Source organism: Macroventuria anomochaeta, assembly GCF_010093625.1.
Source record: "Macroventuria anomochaeta strain CBS 525.71 unplaced genomic scaffold BU25scaffold_6, whole genome shotgun sequence".
Lineage (NCBI taxonomy): Eukaryota > Fungi > Ascomycota > Dothideomycetes > Pleosporales > Didymellaceae > Macroventuria > Macroventuria anomochaeta.
The window spans coordinates 105,833-125,873 of NW_022985367.1; the positions used below are offsets into that span (position 1 = coordinate 105,833).

General features: G+C 50.9%; 5 protein-coding genes across 5 annotated transcripts, besides 4 other annotated features; 2 read left to right on the top strand and 3 right to left on the bottom strand.

The window, feature by feature from the left end:
* Positions 1-1,812: 1,812 nt before the first annotated feature.
* Positions 1,813-3,979, bottom strand: BU25DRAFT_437853 (TPR-like protein; the record flags this gene model as incomplete). The annotated part of the gene is made up of 3 exons (XM_033709033.1): positions 3,761-3,979; positions 3,393-3,712; positions 1,813-3,094 (listed from the first exon to the last, which is right to left on the bottom strand). The coding sequence occupies exons 1-3, from the start codon at positions 3,848-3,850 to the stop codon at positions 1,813-1,815; spliced, it is 1,692 nt and encodes a 563-aa protein (XP_033564786.1). The 5' UTR covers positions 3,851-3,979.
* Positions 3,980-4,296: 317 nt separating this feature from the next.
* BU25DRAFT_407887 (gamma-glutamyltranspeptidase 1 precursor) lies at positions 4,297-6,291 on the bottom strand. The gene is made up of 2 exons (XM_033705667.1): positions 5,875-6,291; positions 4,297-5,809 (listed from the first exon to the last, which is right to left on the bottom strand). Exons 1-2 carry the CDS (start codon positions 6,122-6,124, stop codon positions 4,323-4,325), a joined length of 1,737 nt encoding a protein of 578 aa, XP_033564787.1. The 5' UTR covers positions 6,125-6,291; the 3' UTR covers positions 4,297-4,322.
* Positions 6,292-7,196: 905 nt separating this feature from the next.
* BU25DRAFT_361565 (DNA mismatch repair protein MSH3) lies at positions 7,197-10,728 on the top strand. Its single transcript, XM_033703700.1, has 2 exons — positions 7,197-10,509; positions 10,559-10,728. The coding sequence occupies exons 1-2, from the start codon at positions 7,220-7,222 to the stop codon at positions 10,638-10,640; spliced, it is 3,372 nt and encodes a 1,123-aa protein (XP_033564788.1). The 5' UTR covers positions 7,197-7,219; the 3' UTR covers positions 10,641-10,728.
* A 214-nt stretch (positions 10,729-10,942) lies between these two features.
* Positions 10,943-11,009: a sequence feature (Protein overlapping with rRNA (BU25DRAFT_488773, KAF2630598.1) was converted to a misc_feature.).
* A 55-nt stretch (positions 11,010-11,064) lies between these two features.
* Positions 11,065-11,152: a sequence feature (Protein overlapping with rRNA (BU25DRAFT_488773, KAF2630598.1) was converted to a misc_feature.).
* A 51-nt stretch (positions 11,153-11,203) lies between these two features.
* Positions 11,204-11,282: a sequence feature (Protein overlapping with rRNA (BU25DRAFT_488773, KAF2630598.1) was converted to a misc_feature.).
* A 999-nt stretch (positions 11,283-12,281) lies between these two features.
* Positions 12,282-12,836: a sequence feature (Protein overlapping with rRNA (BU25DRAFT_488773, KAF2630598.1) was converted to a misc_feature.).
* A 2,276-nt stretch (positions 12,837-15,112) lies between these two features.
* On the bottom strand, positions 15,113-18,026 carry BU25DRAFT_418969 (kinase-like protein; the record flags this gene model as incomplete). The annotated part of the gene is made up of 6 exons (XM_033707909.1): positions 15,113-15,195; positions 15,248-15,352; positions 15,691-16,030; positions 16,090-16,911; positions 16,969-17,804; positions 17,867-18,026. The coding sequence occupies 6 exons, from the start codon at positions 18,024-18,026 to the stop codon at positions 15,113-15,115; spliced, it is 2,346 nt and encodes a 781-aa protein (XP_033564789.1).
* Positions 18,027-18,524: 498 nt separating this feature from the next.
* Positions 18,525-19,230, top strand: BU25DRAFT_407893 (uncharacterized protein). Its single transcript, XM_033705668.1, has 3 exons — positions 18,525-18,891; positions 18,941-18,988; positions 19,046-19,230. Exons 1-3 carry the CDS (start codon positions 18,691-18,693, stop codon positions 19,067-19,069), a joined length of 273 nt encoding a protein of 90 aa, XP_033564790.1. The 5' UTR covers positions 18,525-18,690; the 3' UTR covers positions 19,070-19,230.
* The last annotated feature ends 811 nt before the right edge of the window (positions 19,231-20,041 follow it).

The following is a 20,041-nucleotide window of genomic DNA, read 5'->3' on the forward strand; positions in this document are numbered from 1 at the left end:
CAAGTACATGCGCTATGACGGCAAGGTAGACGACGCCTGTAGCTTCTGCAAGATGGGTAGGGATTCTCGTGGAGACTCTACGTACGGAGAGATGGGCGAGGATGCTGCGAAGTTCCGGTAGATTGAGGAGTGGATGATAGTGTTAGGCCCGCACCCAGGTACCCTTAGTGCATCCGTTCTCTTCTAGACTCTGCAGCTTTCCTTCTCTCCTAGGTCCTAGCACCCACAGCTCCTTCCGTGTAGACAGACTGATTCACCATCAAGCCTAAGATGTGCAAGATCCCAACTTATTTCTACGCAAAATTCACTGAGATCAATGGCTTTGATGCATACGCTTCAAAGCAGTCTTGTTGCTCACCCCTTCCTGACTTTCAACGGGTGAAGATCATTAGGATCGTCATGTATTGTAGCTACTTGAGTGGGTTTGTATCTCTTTCCCTCTATTCGAGTGATACTAAAGGGTTGCCTAGGAGGTATATGTATGGTGGCAGATTAGTATTCTTGCGGGTCCGCTGGATACGCAATTGTGACTTGACTATTAGTGGCCATCAGAGCCGTCGACACCAGTCCACTCAAAGTAAGAGCGGTATCGTGAACTCGATCTTCAAGACAGATATTGACCACGAGTATGTCACCACCCATACTCACAGTCTCTCAGAAACTTAAGCATACATGAAGGACACTGCGTAGCCATTCTCCTTCTTCGTACCAAGACAAAACACACAACCTCAACAATAGCACCAACCAACAAAACCTTACAACACAACCATGTGCCCACGCACCAACATATACAAGCACTATCTCTACTGCGGCATCACCGGGCACAAGCTGCCCGTCGGTGCTTGCGACAAGTACGCACACGGGCTGCAGATGTGCCTCGATGATCCCAATACACCAAAGAAGGTCAACTTCAAGACTATAGAGAACGGAAGGGTAGCTTGGGATCATGGTTGATTTTGCAAGGAAAGTAAGGATATTAATGGAGACTATTTATATAGACAGTATTGGGAGGATGCGGCGCAGTATCGTGAGGGGGGTGGGTAAGAAGAGATCAATGTCCGGCGAGGGGAGTGTGTGGGCTGTAAGTAATTGAGGAAGGTTGTTGTATTTCATTGGACTTTCTACATGTACGGCCTTTGGCCTATTAATTAACATAATCCCTTACATGATCGAAACACGACTGTTATGGTGTGCCTCGAGCCTAAGCCCGAAATCACTGGTCGCAGTCTGGTGTACTACTTGCGGCCGTTGAAAGAATTGTACGTTACATATTGAAAAAACATGCGTATAGTTTATCTCCGAAGAATGGTCAATTGTGAGGGAGGGGATGCAAGAGGGTCCAAACCTAGCTGGCTGTGGTTCTGATGACGGTACGCTTATCCAAGATCCAACATAATTCGGTCGAAGCTTTGCACTTTGCAAACCAGACGTGGAAAGTACGTTATATGCTGCGGGTGGTGCTACATGAGGCAAGGTACGTCGCGCAGCCGTTTTTAGGCGTACCGCAGTGCCATCCAGTCGGGCCTAGATCAAGGCGCGTGGCGTAGCTACACGAGCTCTAGAAGCGTGTGCGGTGGGCGGCCTTCGAGGGCGCGGAGCCAGGAGCAGCAGTCTCTTCAGTCGGCTTGATACTATGGTGGAGAAGCCAGGTCAGCAAAGTCAAAGCAAGGAAGAGAATCGAGGTGTATTACATTTCGCTAGCGACGAGCAAACGCGAAGGTTATGAACAAACGAAGTGATAAGATGTCTAGGGGAGTGTTGACTCGACTGAAGACGCGACTCCTCAGGCTCTATGGTGTCGGATCCCAGCAATCACTTGCGTTGACGCTTGTTTGCTGCGTTGTGAGGCTGCTTCTTTCGTTTCGAGGGGTGGGACTGGGAGGGATCGCTTGAAGCAGATGATACATACCCGTTGACCTCCTTGTCTAGCTTCATGTATTCCTCCGCCGCATCCTTGCCTCCGCGGTTGAGCAGGAATTCCATGTAGAAGTGTGACAGCTTCTTCGATGCTTCTGGCGAGAGACGGCCTTTGGTGCGCACCAACTCGTGTACCGCCTTTACCCGCTTGTGGGCCTCTTCTTGATCAGAGGAAGGTTGGTCGATCTCGAATTGCAGGTACTTATACCAGTAGTCCTTCGAATCTGAGCACTTTTGGTGCTTGTCCTTGAAAGCCTGGCGAGCCTCCTCGACCGCACCCTTGCACTGGCACAGGATGCGTGCTTGTTCTGCAACCAATATCCCGCCGATCTGGCTGCTGCGTTGGCCAATGTATTCCTCAAGGACCTTGACAGCCTCATCATTGCCTTCGTGCCTTCGCACAATGCCAGCCAGAGAGACGATGGTTTCGACGTGATCTGGGGCTTGTTCAAGCATAGCTGTGTGTATCTCGCGGGCGACCGAGATGCGGCCAAGCTTCTCTTCAAGACGTGCCCAATTCAGACGAATAGTGGGAGCCTCGATAGGAACGAAGACACAGCTGGCTCGCATATAGATGATGCGCGTGTTCTCCTCTTTGCCTTGGGAGAACATCCACCGTGCGTACCGTAGCCAGAACTCGTCGTAGAGCGCACAAGCAACCAAGCAACGCTCGTAGAGGAATGAGATGCGTTCGAAGTCGCCCTGCTTTTCCTCGTAATCGAGGTACTTGCGCCAGTTTCCAAGCTCAGCATCCTCGAGCTCCGTGACGTGGAAGTATGCGCGCTTGATAGCCTGCTCATAGTTCCAGCGGTTCTGAACATCTTGCTGTGTGCGCGAGTACGATTCGTAATAGTACGCATGGATCTTCTCGCGGAGCTGTCGCTCAAGCTCAAGAGGGGCTTTCTCGGGGTATCCTTGGTTTTCCAGCTGCATTGCGTTCTTGATGGTCTCAAGTGTTTCGGGCTCGGCAAGGTCTTCGATGGGTCGTGTACCAATGAGGGCGGTGAACTTCTCGTAGTAGCGGGAGAACTGGTAAATAGGAAGCAGCAGGACGTGACTGTAGATCTTGGTAGCGTTTGCAGGCTCCCCTACGCGCTCCTCGAACTCGATGTACTTGTCCCAGAAGGGGTGGCTTTGGAAGTCAAGACCGACAAAATGAGCTCCTCGCTCAAAAAGTCTAAATTGTCAGCATCGTTGGATCAGGCGGGGGAAGGGAGTAGGGAGGGGGAGGGAATGAGCTTGCAGAGAGGATACGGAGTTCCCAAAGAAACTGCACCGTTGACTTCCAAACGTCTCCAAGATGCGCAATGAACTTGACGCAATACAATCAGTGTGGTGAGGGGCGAGGTGGCGCAAGAAGTGGCATGGAGTAGCACTAGATCAGACCTGAACGCGCATCGCCAACCCACAAGGTGCTTGCTGCTGGCTATGGGCTGATTTGAGTCTCAGAATCGAGGAAGAAAGGCAGCACTTACTCTCGAATGATGTCGTTGTCATGACACGTGTCCATCTTGAAGGTGCAGTAGTTGGCCCACAGGTCAACAGAGGTGGTGACGGCGCATACACCACGCTCGTACACCATTTCGGCGGTCTCGGTGCCTCCTATCGCGAACTCGAGGTCGGCGTACTTCTTCCAGTATCCGAAGAAGAGTGGGAACTTTTGGAGGAAACAGTCGTATACGTTGCGCACAAGTTCAATTGCCGATGGACTCGAGTTACGAGTGACGCCGCCCTCGAGCTCAGAGGCGCGAGTGACGATTGCCTCCCATCTGTCGAATTCGTCTTCGTTCTCGACCTTTGCATTGTCAGTTTGTACTATGATATTGTATTGTATTAAGCTTACTACTGCGCTGAGGAGCTTCCTGATCTCAGGTGCAGCCTCCTCGCCCGTGTACTCCACATGCGCAATGGCGCCGCGCCCAGTAGGCAACATCTTGTCGCGTTTGATGCTGATTCCGAGGTTTGATGTCAATGTCCTAGTTTACGAGAGGTGCGCGCGACAGGTGGAATTGCTTGGGCAAGTGGGAGGAAGTGGTGGAAGTAGAGCAGGCGAGACCGTGATGAACCAAGGATTGATACCTTGAGAGCGGAGCTCGAGGCCCACTTTTGGAAGGAGCCGCACCCTAGCGTGCACGTGACGTCGGTGCTTCATTCTTCGTTCTTGCGCTGCGGACACGAACTGAGTGGTCTTCACTGCTACAATGTCACACAGTCTTTCAATTCTTCGTAGCAATATATAAATCAAGAGGCTAGTTTCAATGCATGTAGGTCCCTCTAGACGAATAGCTGCAGCACTATCTTCATCTAAGATGTACGGCGAACGATGATCAATGTGATAGTTATTATTTTATCTAGGGATCAAAGCTGTGCTGTCGGTCATCCTCTATCATCCGACAGAGACGCCATTATACGGCGAAACCACCACTGTTCTTCTGTCTCGGTTCACCGGCGGCCTCGAACGTGCCATTGCTCAATCTCCGCAGTCCATGCGCTGTGCTTCCCGCTGCGGCCCATGTCACATTGGCACCCAACTGCTTGAGGAAAGCTGTAGTTCCATTGTTGAATGTGGGTTCGAAGCTGATTTGGGCAGGCACAAGTTGATCGTGGATCCTCGGCTGGGCCAGCGCTTCCGCGGTCGTCAGATTGCCATCAAGGATATGGATCAGGTTCTGGATCGTAGAAGTAATAATACGACTTCCGCCAGCTGCACCGATAGCAACGTAGAAAGCGTTTGCAAGGGTAGAGTTGAGGTGTTCAACGATTACGGGCGAGATGGAGGACAAGGGTCGTTTGCCAGGGCGGATGTAGTTTGCTGGGCTAGGGATGTAACCGAACGCGTTTGTTGTGTTGGGAATGGAAAAGTCATTCATCTCGTTGTTCATAATGACTCCAGTTTCTGGTACGACAACCTTGCTGCCGAAAAGTAGATTGACGGTTGTCGTAAGCGTGATGGCAAGACCGTCCTTGTCCGCAGCTACAATGTGCGACGTGCCAGGCGTTTCGAGCGACTCCAGGCCTTTCGGGTCATAGTAGGATACGTTGAAGGTCTGGGTATCACTGATCTTGGATTGGACTTCTGCTGCAGTGGAGGCCGAAATCATCGCTTCCTGGTATTCGTCGATACCTTCGAGGTATAGCGGGTCGCCGAGCTCAGCCCGCATACCGTAAGCGAACTTCATGGCTTCGTCGAGGCGGTGCGTGGTCAGGTTGATAGCAGCTGGCTCGCCGAAGCCGGAGTAGCCTTCTACAATCTTCAGAACGGAGAGGGCAACTTCACCGCCGCTGGGAGCGCTGCAGGCTGTGAGCTTGTAGTTGTGGTATGTGATGGTCGAAGGCTTGCGGATAGCGACTGTGTAGTTCTTGAGGTCTTCGAGAGTCATGGTGCCGTTTTTGGCCTGAAGAGCGTTGATTGTAGCCTCTGCAAGAGGACCTTCGTAAAAGGCATCGGGACCTTCGTTGGCAATGGTCTCCAGAGTGTCTGCGTAGCGCTTCCTTGTGATGGTCTCGTTCAGCTGGACAATGCGACCCTTGGGAGCAAAGTCGATAGCCCATTCCGGATCGTTGAGTAGGAAGTTGTTCGTTGCGTTCAAGCTTGCAGTTGCAGACTTGATGTAGCTGATCAGGTCCTCGTTGACTCGCCATCCTTCGCGCGCAACCTTGACTGCTGGCTTAAGAACCGTTGCCCAAGGGAGCTTGCCGTATCTCTCGTGAAGGTACTGCAGACCACGAACCTCGCCAGGTACACCGGAAGCCAAACCACCATTGATGCTGGCATCCTCGTTGTCCTTGTACATATCCTCGAAAGCAGCAGCTGGTGCTGTCTCACGGAAGTCGATGAATTCGTATGTGCCGTTGGGTGCTCGCACAAGCATGAAGCCTCCACCTCCAAGACCTGCAGGGTGTGAGTATTCCGAAGACGTGCATATGATAACAGGACCTGTTAGTTGCAAGACATACCAGAGTGGTACATGCCAATAACTCCCACGCAAGCTACGGTGCCGACCAGTGCATCAGCAGCGTTGCCGCCTTGCTTCAGCAAATCTACACCAATGTGGCTGCAGACGTCGCTCTCCGAAGCCACAGCGCCCAGTTCGCCATGTTTGATCGCAGGTGGTGTAGGGTAACCTGAAGGAACTGGGTTCGCGAAGACCGACTGCAGCGTCAGCAGCCCAGTCAAGCACCGCGACAACATTGCACCACGCGCCATATTGATACTCTCGCGACAGAAGGAAGAAACAAGCTCAACCAGCACGGGAGCCATGGGCTGGGCTTGACTTTCACTTTAAGCCCGCGGCAACGGCCCAGCCCTAATACTTGCCGTACAACAATGACGATTACTGCCTTGACCGTTTTGGTAAGAAGCTTACACTGTTGAGGAAGCTGCAAAGATGTCCGAATGCGGAGCAGTGGATCTGAGCACCTCATACGCAATAGTAATAGGGATCGACATGACGGCCGCGTAGACCTTGCACCGTAGTCATGGGGCGCGTGTAGGTGAAGCTATCGTGCTTGAGATATGGGTTGTTTTCGAAATACCGGCTACACCCTGTGACCCGAGATCCTGAGCATACATAGGCGTACTTTAGATACTATACTGCCTGCGTACATGTGCCAAGAGGCTATATCCTAGCTTCCTTATCACAGAGTGAATTGCTACACCCCGTCCCGCCAGCCTGCAGGCTGTTCTCAAGAACCGCGCCCTGCTGCGCTAGGTTGTACGCGTCAAACTGCATAGAGTGGCTAAGCTGCATGTTGTATAGTCACTTTTTTTTGGCGTTTGAATGGTTTCCTGCCCAGGTCACGGAGTGTAGCCGGTATTTCGAAAACACCGATAACGGATATGAAGCTCCGTCGATAAGAGATAGGCGAGGCTGGAGACGATAGTGAATAGCTGGATTGACAGCTCAGTTGTGTTACCTTGGAGGTCCTCGCGAAATGCATCTCGAGATTACATTGAGCTGGTCAATTGCTGATGTTGAGACTGCTCAAGCAAGCCACTATGAGGCCGGAGCATGCAGCTGCAGGTGCAAAGCTGGCAAGCGCCGCTTCCGTCATTTCGACTGAGGATGATGAGCTCGAGAGAAGGCGCGAGATGATTGTTGGCAGATCGCATACCGCATGTGTCCTTGCATATGCATGGACAAGTGCATTGGCATGCACGGCCGAAATGATGGTTTTTGAATTGTGATGAGTCGAGAGTGAAGTTGCGTGAAACGTGACACCGTGAATTTCAAGCGCGTCACGACTCGCCAACGCGTTCCCCAACCACACTCCCACTACACCAATTCACCACATCTCTCCAATGGCTCCCAAAAGCAGCCAGCCACCCTCGAGCGCCTCACAAAAGACCAAACAGCAATCGATATCGAGCTTCTTCACACCTAAACCCTCCCAAGCACCGAAAGTTACGCACAAACCACCTCCGCAGCCGAAGTCCCCGGTCAGCAATGGTGCGACTCACAACGATCGCGCTGAGGAGGCTTTGCCTCTAGGGAACTCAATACTGGGTCGAAAGCGCACAGTTCCTGTACCTAGTGATGATGGCGAGTCTCCGAAGCGACTGCGAGTTGCGGACAGTGAAGATGCGCGGCCATCGCTCAGTCAGGTGACTGCAGCAAGTCTGAACACGCCCAAGCCCACGAAGCTCACAGACAGGACATCGAAGTTCCTGTTCTCCTCATCTCCTCCGCGACGCGACGAGAACGAAGCCGCTGCCGAAGAAGATGCCGCAGGAACACAACGGGAGAAGGAGAGGCTCCACGAGAAGTTCGTCAAGAAGCTCGGGCGCCCAGACAGTTTTGCGGAGCTTCGCAGGAGGAATAAGACCTTGACTGAAGAGGAGGCCAACGGCGAGGGTGAAGGTGAGGAGGATGAAGAGGAGCAAGAGGCATCTAAACCTGCAAAAGGGAAGAAAGGTGCGGCGACGAAGAAGAAGTCGGCCTCGAAGTTGACGCCAATGGACAAGCAATACCTAGAGATCAAGCGAAAACACCTCGACACTATCATCGTAATGGAAGTCGGATACAAATTCAAGTTCTTCGGTGAGGATGCAAGGACAGCATCGAAGGAGCTAGGAATTGTGTGCATTCCAGGCAAGTTCAGGTACGACGAGCATCCATCCGAAGCACATTTGGATAGATTCGCATCTGCAAGCTTTCCGGTACATCGGTTGCAAGTTCACGTCAAACGACTCGTCAAAGCGAACCACAAAGTCGGAGTGGTACGGCAGATCGAGACCGCGGCGCTCAAGGCAGCTGGGGACAACAGAAACACGCCATTTGTACGGAAGCTTACGAACCTCTACACAAAGGGTACATACGTTGATGATGTCGAAGGCTTGGAGACGGGATCGGAAAGTCCAGGTCCTGGTGCACAAGCGACTGGCTACCTACTGTGCATCACCGAGACCAACGCGAACGGCTGGGGCACCGATGAAAAGGTGCAAGTCGGTCTTGTCGCCGTTCAACCTGCGACTGGAGACATTATCTACGACGACTTTGAAGACGGCTTCATGCGAAGTGAGATTGAAACACGCTTACTTCACATTGCGCCGGCTGAATTCCTGGTCGTGGGTGATCTGTCGAAGGCGACAGACAAGTTGATACAGCACCTTTCAGCGAGCAAGACTAACGTGTTCGGGGATCGTTCGCGTGTTGAAAGAGTAGAAAAGCCGAAGACCATGGCTGTGCAGGCTTACGGTCACATCTCCAACTTCTACGCTGACAAGATGAAGTCCAGTCAAGAAGGCGGCTCGTTAAGTCAGGGTGCAATTCTCGACAAAGTGCATCAACTGTCAGAGCATGTCACGATATGCTTGTCAGCGATGATCACATATCTGAGCGAATATGGATTAGAACATGTCTTCGACCTGACGAAGTACTTCCAGCCGTTCAGCGCGAGATCGTATATGCTTCTAAATGGCAACACACTTTCGAGCCTCGAAATTTATCAAAACCAGACCGACTACACCGCTAAAGGCAGCTTGTTCTCGACAATGGACAGGACGAAAACTCGCTTCGGACACCGTCTCCTGAGAAAGTGGGTCGGTCGGCCGCTGATTGACAAGGAACGTCTGGAAGAACGCATTGCGGCAGTGGAAGAGCTCAAAAATGGCGAGAACACCATACCTTTTGACAAGTTGAAGTTTTTGCTCAGTAAGATCAGGACTGATCTTGAGAAGGTGCTAATTAGGATCTACTACAAGAAATGCACGCGACCAGAGCTCTTGGCCGCACTGCAGACACTTCAGGATATCTCTGGTCAGTACCTGCAGATAAAGTCACCCGAGCAAAGTGGCTTCTCGTCGACTCTGCTCAGAGACGCGGTGTCAAACATTCCCAAGATCTACGACGACCTCAACATGATCCTTGAGAAGATCAATGCCAGTGCCGCTAAAGCCGACGACAAGTATGGCTTCTTTCAGGAAGAGCATGAAGCGGAAGATATCAACGACTTGAAGCTCAGCATCGCCTCAGTCGAAGACGATCTCAACACTCACCGCCAGGAAGCTGCCGCAAAGCTTGGAGTAACGAAAGTCGACTATGTTACTGTTGCCGGCATCGAATACCTTATTGAAGTCAAACGCAAGTCTCCGCAAGAAAAGAAAGTTCCTGCTTCATGGCAACAGATCTCTGCGACCAAGGCTACCCTGCGTTTCCATACACCCGAAGTCAAGCGCATGTGTCAAGAACGTGATCAGTACAAGGAGTCCCTAGCCGCAGCCTGTGACGCTGCGTTCATGCGCCTGCTGGACGAAATCTCAGCAAAGTACCAAGAGTTTCGAGACTGCGTTCACTCCATCGCAACACTCGATGCGCTCTTTTCCTTGGCCACTCTAGCTAACCAACCCGGTTACGTGAAGCCTACATTCACAGATGGGATCGAGCTTAACATTACTGGTGGCCGGCATCCTATGGTAGAACAAATGCTACTAGATAGCTATGTGCCGAACGACCTCCAGCTCTCGCACTTAGCTACGCGCGCTCTGTTGATTACGGGACCTAATATGGGCGGCAAGTCCTCATACGTGCGTTCTGCTGCTCTCATCGCCATCATGGGTCAGATCGGGTCGTACGTGCCTGCTACAGAAGCACGTCTTGGCATGCTCGATGCGGTGTTCACGCGTATGGGCGCGTTTGACAACATGCTGAAGGGCGAATCAACCTTCATGGTGGAACTCAACGAGACATCTGACATCTTAAAGTCTGCAACGCCGCGTTCACTTATCATCCTGGACGAGCTCGGCCGTGGAACCAGTACGTTCGACGGGGTTGCTATTGCTGAAGCAGTGCTCGACTATGTGATTCGCGACCTGCAGAGCTTGACGCTGTTCATCACACATTACCAGCACCTGTCCAAGCTCCACTCACGATTTACAAACAACGAACTGAAGAACGTGCACATGTCTTTTGAGGAGCGCGATGGTGGCAGGGAGGTCGTCTTCCTGTACGAGGTCGCCGAAGGCACCAGTCACCGATCCTATGGACTCAACGTCGCACGGCTGGCAAAGGTACCAGAGAAAGTCATCGATGTTGCTGGTGTGAAGAGCGCTGAGCTGGAAGACAACATGGTGGCCTGCAAGATGGGGAACTTGTAAGTCTGGTTAACATCGCTCGGTTATGTGTATACTGATTTAGGACAGGTCTCGTCTGATCAACGGCTTGATGAACGACGATTCCGAACAGGGTCTTGACAGACTTGCCGAAGGCATCGAGCAGTTATAAATATAGCTTGAAGCATACCAGGCTTGATGCAAGTATGTACCAGGCACATCAGGATTTAGACGTGATGAAATAATACCTCCCTTTTCCTGTTCCCGGACTTAGATCATACGACCGATCATCCGTTTTGTTGAGATTTTTGATCGAGTTGTTGGTGTTGCTCCGATATTTGAGCCAGCAACCGCAAGACCTCATTGCGCGAACACCACAGCCGAGCACGCTTTCCGCTTGCGATAACGATCCAACATTGGTCAGCTAGCAGCGACAGAGTATTAATGTACTAATTCTGGTGGTTTTTGTAGGTAATGCTGGGCACGAGAATGTCCAATTCAACAGTTAGGTCAGTTGCTATTATCGGTGCTGGGGCAGCTGGTACGTGCAACTAGAATACATAGCCTGGGGGGCACTATCATCTCACAACACACAGGTGCTGCTGCAGCTGCAGCTTTCGATGCAGAGGATGCTTTTGATATCATCAAGCGCTTGAGCTTCGGGAAAACACCAAGAGGAACATGGTACTGGATACGCAAGTTATCAGCCTGTGCCCAGTGTTGACTATAATGCAGGACATACGATCCAGACCCGGCACCACCGAGCCAAATCCACCTTGGAAAGAATCCGCCAGACATTGATCCTCCGCTGGAGGTACCACAAAGTCTCCCAGCTGCGGTGGCGCCAGCACAACAGACAAGATTTAACAGAACGCCAATATATGAATGTCTCACGTGATTGATTGGTTTAACGTCCTATGTGAGTCTGGGACTGTAGAAGATGAGAGGAACAGTAGCTCCTGGCCAGAGTAGCCTTGATGCCTTCTTTGGTGTGAAGAAGCAGAGGCAGTGTGAGCTGCACTTTCCCTAGACTGTCCTGGAGGGCTTTCCGGTCTTGCCTGAGCCACTTGCAGCTCAAGAGGTGTTCTGGGGTCTGTTTGGCTCCACAGCTGCAGAATGGGTGGTCTGCCTTGCCAATCTGGAACAGTTATGCCTTATTGGATCCTTGATTCAGGAAAACACCCGCAGCACCTACCTCCAACATCGCTCGTAGCCAAGCTGAGATAGTCGAAGCTTGAGCCGTATGACGTTCAGAGGTGCAACAAAAAGACAAAAATATACAACAGCGGGTATTCGCTAGTGGTCACCCACCTAACTACTAATCCGCCGGTACGTTGCTTAAATAGGGCTGAGCAAACGGGAAGCCTTGCTGCTTCCTGGTCGCTCACCACAAGAGTCCTTAATTCTACCGTATCGGTGTCGCTGTTGCTGAAAACAGACCACAGAGGACACAAATTTGCCACTCATTGCACGCGCCGGTGGTTAATTGCGGGCCATATTCGAAGTGCTGCGAGAGCCCCCAGGCCACGTGCGAGTATTCGCCGAGAGCCCAAACCTCGTTCCTCCGGTCTCTAAAGCCAAAAGACAAAACCTCGGAGCACCCCCTTCGCCATTGTTACACGACCGCACACAACCATCTTTATTCTAACTATCGCCAAGTCTATTGAGAAGAATGCCTTCTGATTATTCGAGTCTTCATAATCATCCAAAATGGGGATTCATCATCTACCGCTGCGATTACCGTGACGACTCCGTCTGGGCACAATTCATAGACCGGTGGTCCCAGTGGGTGGCCGGATAGCTCATCCGCCAGGGCGAAAGGCAGCTCATCGAGAATCTCGAATGGACTGTTAGAGAGGACCGTGATTCTCTCGATGGAGCCACCGTAGAAGACGTGCGCAACGTCTTCACAGCCTGGACAAAGACAGAAGAAGCGGTCGCCGAGCAACAGGCTGCCGTAGACCGCCACGTTTTGGGGTCTCTAAGATATCAATTCTGTGTACATGTAGATGCGAAGGCGCTTGACGAGTGTCTGAGGTTCGATGAGCTTCCTGAAGGCACGCAGCTGCAATTTTGGAGCCGCAGACGATATCTAGCTCTTGGGCATGCTCCGTACGTCAATATTGTTGAGAAGGTTGAGGAAGTAATCGGAGCCCTGCAATATGACGAAAAAGACGAAAACGAAGAAGAAGAAGAAGAAGAAGAAGAAGAAGAAGAAGAAGAAGATAGCGACGAAGAGGTGGCGGCCATCTCAGTCAAAGTGCATTGGCAGGCTGCTATACCCGACGTCTTCTTCGCGCTAAATCAGACGTCTGATGCGTTCCAGCCAATGGTTCACGATCTTGATCAAGACGGGGTCCACTCGTAATTGCTCGAGGTTTTGATATCCATTCCTGAGAGACAAATCAAGCTTGATCATCGAAAGAATGGCATCATTGCGGACTTTGATAGCTTCGACGGCTCTAGCCAACCCGAATGAACATGTGTCAGAAAGAAGTGCCATTGAAAGGTTTTACTATACTCTATGGCGGCATTGGCCGTGGATGTCGTATCACTTTCTTTAGGATAGTCCTGTAACAGGGATGGCTCATGCGATTCCCCGGCGGCAAGGTGCTTCGCAGCCCAGAGATATTTGTAGTACTGGTAATTGCAAACAAGCAGCGCTCCGAAAATACTACAACCAATGATGAGACCTCTCTCTCTCTCTCACTGTTGGAGTTCAGTGAACTGTACACAAAGGGAAGGAGTTGAGGATTGCACTGCAGTTGTATTGTATGAAGCTACGAACAGTATATGTAGGTGAGTGGCTGTAAACAATGCTAGTGGGAAAAGGTAGCAACCTCTCACCAAGGGGTGAGGTGCGACAGGGCGTTAGTGCAGGAGAGACCCCAGACCGTGACACTCACACAGGTGCGGTAGCGCGGTCATGACCTGCGGGCTAATAGTGCTGGTAGTGGTGATGAGAATGGCAGAATTGGTGTACTAGAAGGGGATAAGCCCGACACCTGGCAGGTGCATAACCTTATGAGGCGAAAAACTCGTGGCTGATTTTGGCGCGACAGATGAGGCTCAAGAGTATAATCATTATACGCTCTTAAGCGGGTTGAGAGGCAACAGAAGTCTTACAATCGACTAGACGCCCAAGTGTATCCTTAAAGATTATGTGCGGTACGTCATGCTGCATCATTTAGCCATATGCCTACCGTTTCGGACAAGAAAAACGAAGGCTGTAGGGTCAATCAGCCAATCTCGATCTTCACGCCTATAATCTGCCTTGCAGATAAGTTCTTGGGAAGCCCTAAATATGATACATGTGGAAGTACCGAATCAACAGTCGTAGCATACCTGTGGTAGCCCAAACATAGCCCTTCAAGCCGTGGCCTGCTCTTGGCCCATCACCCCAAACGTTACATAAAGCGCGCAGGCAACGTTAAACGTGACAATAACTGCGTTCCAAATGATGGTACAGACGAAAAGCAACGCATATAAGAAGCCCTGGAGGAGGACTAGTAGCTGAGGCGGCTCAGGTGGGGTCCCTGTACGGTGTCGGAGAGGACCGCTTCGAGGTATCAGTAGCTTCGTCTGACATGTCCATGGTCATTGACATATACCCGGCAGTCGCAATGGTAACTCTCATGAGTCGATGATTCAGATCATAGAGTGTACATCTGCGCTGTGTTTTGGCTCAGCAAAAAGGACACAGGCCATTGTAGGCTGCTAAAATAAACACAACGCATGACGGCGTCCGCGATCTTGCATCCAGATACATGTTTTGAGGAGGAACAAATATACCTGGATTGGATTAGTTTCTTGTGGTGTGGACAGTCTCGCGGATACTGGAAACGTGAATGCGAGCAACTGAATCCCCAAAACGGCACCTTGACAGACGGGCGGATCAAACGGGAGAACTTGCTATCTCCCGTCTGATTAACACAAATGTCCTTAATTTTCCTGTAAACAGCAGGTTAACGCCTGATTTTTGGAGACAGGGACATGGAATTAGCATCCCAGGATCTGTAAACGGGCATTTAGTGAGAAGTTATCGACGTCATGCTTATTATGCCCTAGACGCACTGTGCCAGCAGAGGCAAATCTGATTTGCTGCTGAGACTGAAGCAATAACGCTATGCATGAACAAGGGAGGCCTTACCGGGTCACACGACGTGTGACCGAAGGCATCGTGTGGCCTGACGGGCTCTCTATGGTTAGGCTGTAAGTTCCCGTTCACAGCCGCACTCGTGCCTTCAAGAATTGGCTAGGATCACCGCCACAGACCTCAGCACGTGGCGTTCGCATGAGATCAGGAAGGGTGAGTTTTCTCCGTCTGAGATGTTGATGGCAGTGAAGGACTGAAACTGTTGTACTATTTGCTAGCAGCCTTAAGCAAGCTCCTCCTCTAGATATTTTCTACGTTCAGTGAAAGTACGCTTGCATTTACCTGCCTAAGAAGTCATCTGGTGTCACGGGTATATACTGTTCAGCTCCCAGCACCTGCTATCTACAGCAGTACTGTACCTTTTTGGTCAGTGTAGCACAGTGGAGCTGAGCTGTGTGCCTCACATCTGGCGATTCATGCTCCAAGAAGTGGTTTGCGGGGGCTTAGCAGCAGCGTAATATATTGCACAGCTACACTACAAAAAAAGCCTATGAGTTGCTCTCCAGCTCATCTGCAAGGGCCTCAAGGGTGTTGAGGGCCTCACGGAGCTTCCAGCAGGTGGCGCGGATGCCTGTAAAAATGTTAGCGGGCCTGTAGAATAAGCAGAAAAAGGCGTAACATACCCTTGCGAAACTTGCGGGGGATAGCGGCGGCGGGGCTGTGGAGCGAGGGCTCAGGCGAGGGTGTGCGGGCACCGCGCTTGCGCTTTGCGGTGGGCTTGGTGGTGGCTGCAACAGGAGTCAGTAAGAAAAATCGGAGCTGTAAGATCAAACATACTGGGCCGGAGGGAGCACTGACTCCCCTCGCTGCCGTGCGTGTGACAACGAGAGTTTGGCGAATTAGCTCTTGCGGCCAGCTTCTGGCGCCGCTAGATCAGTACTCGAGCAGAGCTGAGTTTGGTCTAAGAACTTACGATGTTTCTGAGACACAACATCGGTCGATGCTCGTCATGTGGCCTGCTGTCTTAGTGGCAACAGTAACCGCTCAGGTAGGGACCTTCGTTGAGGAACTGCAGCCAATGCTAAACGTTCCTCTGCCGTAGGTTTCCTTGATGTGTCCACAGTACCTTTCATTTTCACAAGCATCTCATCTAGAGCCTGCTGAATGAAACCAGACCCACTCCGATATAGTGGCTTTTGCGCAGGCGCACTGGGCAGTTTCGAAGTTTTCCAGTCTTGGATCGAAGGCTCACTCTTTTGGAGAGTGCTACCTTGACTATACCTTCGGGGCCTTGAGGTGACAAGTTCGCGGCTTGCATGCAGGTGAAGTCGTCCATCATTCACTCGAGGATGCAGGTCGTGCTCGGAGGCTTTGTGCCTCGGATTGACGACAAGCATGTTGTCATCGACCAACTCGAGAAGCTCCTTGAAGAATGAGGAACATTCCACGCGTATTCTGTAAATCTCCTATTGATGGACATCATCAATTGCAATTCGCGCTTTATCGAGTCTGGACATTTACTGACATTCTTGACTGCGTCTTTCACTCTTGCTTTCAATTTGCCGTCCTGCTTGGAGGTGATGAAGAACGTATCACTCCACTGCCCTCGCAGGGTGATGTCACGAGCCGAGCGTCTCTTCGTGAACTTCTCGATAAATTTGGGTCCTCCATGATACCAAGTGCTAAACTCCAGGAAAATGCAACCCATCGCCCAGATATCGCATAGAGTACTGCAAGTATGATCAATATCGAATTCGGGAGAACGATAGGTGGCCGGCTTTGGTACGCGACCTGTCAGAGCCCGTTCATCCTTATCGTTAAAATGAGCACCTCCAAAGTCGGTGATCTTAAGGATACCAAAGTGGGCGGTAGGACCAGAGGATTCCGAGTTTGGGTACCAGAGAATATTCTCTGGTTTCAGGTCTCCGTGACGACCGTGAAGAAGTATACCACTGAAAGGGACTCCCTCTTCGATAGTATGAATGGCACGCGGGAGCCTCACTCCATTTGCATCAATGAGTGGTTGCCATATGGATGACCCCGAGGTAGTCGGATATCGATGGATCTTGTATAACGCTTCAGCAAGCCCTTGACATTGCTCAGCTATCCACTGCTCCATCAATTTGCTTTTTGCTGGCTTTCTTTCCCAGTAGCCAAATAGATCGGACTCAGCCCAGGGAAAGATCAAGTGGTAGTTTTGGTTATGTTTGTACGTCGCCAATAGAGCGATCAAGTGTTTGTGTGAGTGATTTGTCTGGCGGAGCTTCTCAAGCACCTTACGTTCGTGATCGAAATCCTCGTGGACTCTTGATATCAAGGTCTTCACGGCAAAAATGTTACTTCTGTTCTGAGGAGCAACCCGTAGTCAGGATCTGAAACGAAGGAATATTGCTTAATCACGTACCTTGGGAGAGCAATGATCTGGGTGTATCTCAACCTTGTAGACATCACCAAAGCCGCCCTTCCGTGAGACATGTTTATGAGACAAATAAGGAAGGATCATCCCGTCTTCTAAATCTTTGTGGGATACGACTCCATCAAATTCAGGGAACCTCCAAGCCAGAACACTCCACTGTTTTTTCAAGAAGTCCTCTGTATCTGCAGGCTTTTTGAATCTCATATAAGGTCTTTGCGTGTTCCCTTTACTTCGGAGGACTTTAGCACCTATTGCTCCAGTCGGACAGGGGCATTCTACAAGTGGAAGATCTGCATCGCAGATTCCAGAGTCGACAAAGAGCCGGATCTTAGTTGGGCGATCCATCAGGCATAACACTATAAGTATCCCTTGCAACTTATGCTGTTCGTCTGGTGCCACGGGTTGTTTGAGAGTTTTGAAAAAGTCCTGAACAGCCGCATTGCCCCCGAGCGCCACTTCGAATCGAGTATGAGGCACAAATTTGATGTGAACGTCGGACGTTGTTTTAACGGCGGCGTCATTCACTCTCCTACACATCTTCTTCGCAGTGGCCCAGCGTCGAAAACTTCCAACCGTAGACTCTTGAGTGAGGGCATCGACCCTAGAATCGTTCAGTCTTTTGGGTCCTGATATAGGTTCGTCCTCGATGTAGTCGGCATTCCGTTTCTTGTACTCTTCTTCGTTTTTCAGTAATTCTTCCTTCCCGGATCGCACGTGATGCCACGTCGGCTGAGCACGACCTTCCTTGATTTTTCGATACTCGTCGGAGCCAGGAGAGATAGGCAACAATGGTTCGGTGTAGGATCGCAGCCTAAGCGGTACAGCTGGCCCTTACTCAGTTCCGCAACCTGCAAAAGCAACGTGGATCTAACCAGGTGTTACATACGTTGAAAGTCTTTGCAGCTGATCGCATTATGCTTCGCAAAAGCATGCGCATCGATCTCCACGAAAGATCTCCTTGCTACATATGGCTCTGCATTGTGATTGGTATGAGCATTTAGTGGTCGAGTGGTATGCCTGCTTGGAAAATCCCGCCGAGAAGGCATAACCTTGTAACTGAGATTGACGGAGGGCAACGACAGCCTTAGGCATTGAGGCAGGAACGGACATCGGCAATGATAAATATCACACCTGGAACACACTCTCCGATACCACAACTGTCACCCCCAGTGTGGGGTCCAAGACTCGTAGACTGAAGGGGCCTGGCTCAAATCCACACGCAAGGCTCGACAATACGAATGCGCATGTTGGCGGCATGTTGGCGGCTTGTTCCCAGCCGCGATTGGCGTGAGCTCATCATACCACGATACACCCTCGTGGAGAAAAACAAATGTACGGCGATCCTTCTCTAGTACTAGGGCTTGGGTTTCACAAACAGGTGTTCGCCGACATCCCCTGCAATAGACAGGCATGATGTGCTTACACACGCCGCAATGACACATGAATGTCTGACCTCCTTGTCCATGATTGCTGAGCCTCTTGCCGAGCACTGGTCAGAGTGCTTCAAAGCCACAATAAGTTGACTGCCTCAGATGGTGGGCAAGAGCACGTCGCCATTGGTGGTAATATGCTGCGGCTGAGACGACCGGTCTAGAGTGATGATAATACGTCTTTGACGTGCTCAGCCAAGCTCGGGTCGTAATCGCGTTATAAGTGCCCTCCCATGCATGTGAGCACGTTCACAGATCCACCGGTGCTAACATTTTGAAAATGTCCCGCTTCCTTAGCTTTCTCAAGAACACCAGAGCCATTGTCTCCAATACAAAGACGATCGGTCGACAGCGGAGTGCAAACAGCTTTTCTCGCATGTTCGGGTTTGATCGAAGGCAGAGCATATACGTTTCCGAAATAGATACTGAGAAGTTGTTGGACAAACTCGAGTGGAAATTTGGGGCCAATTTCGATGTCCATGTAGGAGATCTTGTAGATCAAAAGACCAACAATTGCTGACCTCGACTAGATGATGCATAACGTTTACAAGATCCGATCGCCACAACAGTTAACCCAGGTAAGATTCGATTGTGTTGTGTGCACTGTTGTTAAGAGCCTGACCGTCGTCGTGCAGGAGGAAATTGAGGATTGTAGATAGCGGGTCATAGATAGTGACGATCTGGTGTGAGGCCAAATCAGGAAATGAAAGGTCGCAAAAGGCAGGCGTGATCAGGGTTAGGCGAAATACAGGACCAGCTGGTGACGCCACGCGGCAAAAGTGCGTCGATGGCTTGCTTGAAGTGTGACGGAAAGGCTAGAAATCTGTAGGCACGGCCCGGCGGCGTTCCGTTTCGGCCGTCCCGAATTTCAAAAGGTCGACATAACCACGATCACCAACAATGATCACAGACCTTTAATCACCAATCTCAACTTCAGCTCAAGGCTGCACTCCTGCATCTGATATTATAAAGAGTTACATCCGATTGTTCTCTGCAAACATGGAATGCGCTGCAGTCCCTCCACGTATTGTGTGCCGGATGGACTGTGACAGGGCTGAGCCGCGAAGGCTTCAAGTTGAGTCCACCGGCATACTCGACTGCATAACGGAATAAGGCAAGACCTTCTGCTCATGATCATTGGATCGCCTGCACAATAAGATCAGCTGCATGTGGTAAGGCGATTCTTCTGCCTCAATGTCACGCTACGAAGGCTGCCGCCTGATGTTTGCCTTTTGCCTGCTGCGCAGACTATACCCTGTCCGTACTGACGACATCTGCTGAAGCGACTGGGAGACACTATATCAGGCCGAGCTTTTCGGACGCAGGCACAGAAGCTATGGTTTGCTTTCCTGCCTGACTCCTTCCCCATTGTTGAATAGTTTTCCACCAGATCAGCAACACAGACCACGATTGACCACATGGGTGACACGTCACATGAAGATTCATCCTCCGATGATGAGTCTAAATTTCCAGATACTCGAAAGAGCTGCAAGAGACTCAAACAACTTCTCACTGATAGGTCTCAATGGAGCGCATTCGAGAAGACGAACTCAAAGTTTGTCGCAAACGGCGTGGTCGAGGATCTGATCGACGAGCAAGCGATCAAAACCTCATTGAGGATCGGAGATCCT

Coding starts and splice junctions, on each gene's coding strand:
- BU25DRAFT_407887 (XM_033705667.1), bottom strand. CDS start 6,124: ATGGCGCGTGGTGCAATGTTGTCGCGGTGCTTGACTGGGCTGCTGACG. Junction 5,810..5,874: donor TATTGGCATGTACCACTCTG/GTATGTCTTGCA, acceptor CACACCCTGCAG/GTCTTGGAGGTGGAGGCTTC.
- BU25DRAFT_361565 (XM_033703700.1), top strand. CDS start 7,220: ATGGCTCCCAAAAGCAGCCAGCCACCCTCGAGCGCCTCACAAAAGACC. Junction 10,510..10,558: donor GCCTGCAAGATGGGGAACTT/GTAAGTCTGGTT, acceptor GATTTAGGACAG/GTCTCGTCTGATCAACGGCT.
- BU25DRAFT_407893 (XM_033705668.1), top strand. CDS start 18,691: ATGTCCCGCTTCCTTAGCTTTCTCAAGAACACCAGAGCCATTGTCTCC. Junction 18,892..18,940: donor GGGCCAATTTCGATGTCCAT/GTAGGAGATCTT, acceptor GACCTCGACTAG/ATGATGCATAACGTTTACAA. Junction 18,989..19,045: donor CGCCACAACAGTTAACCCAG/GTAAGATTCGAT, acceptor GTCGTCGTGCAG/GAGGAAATTGAGGATTGTAG.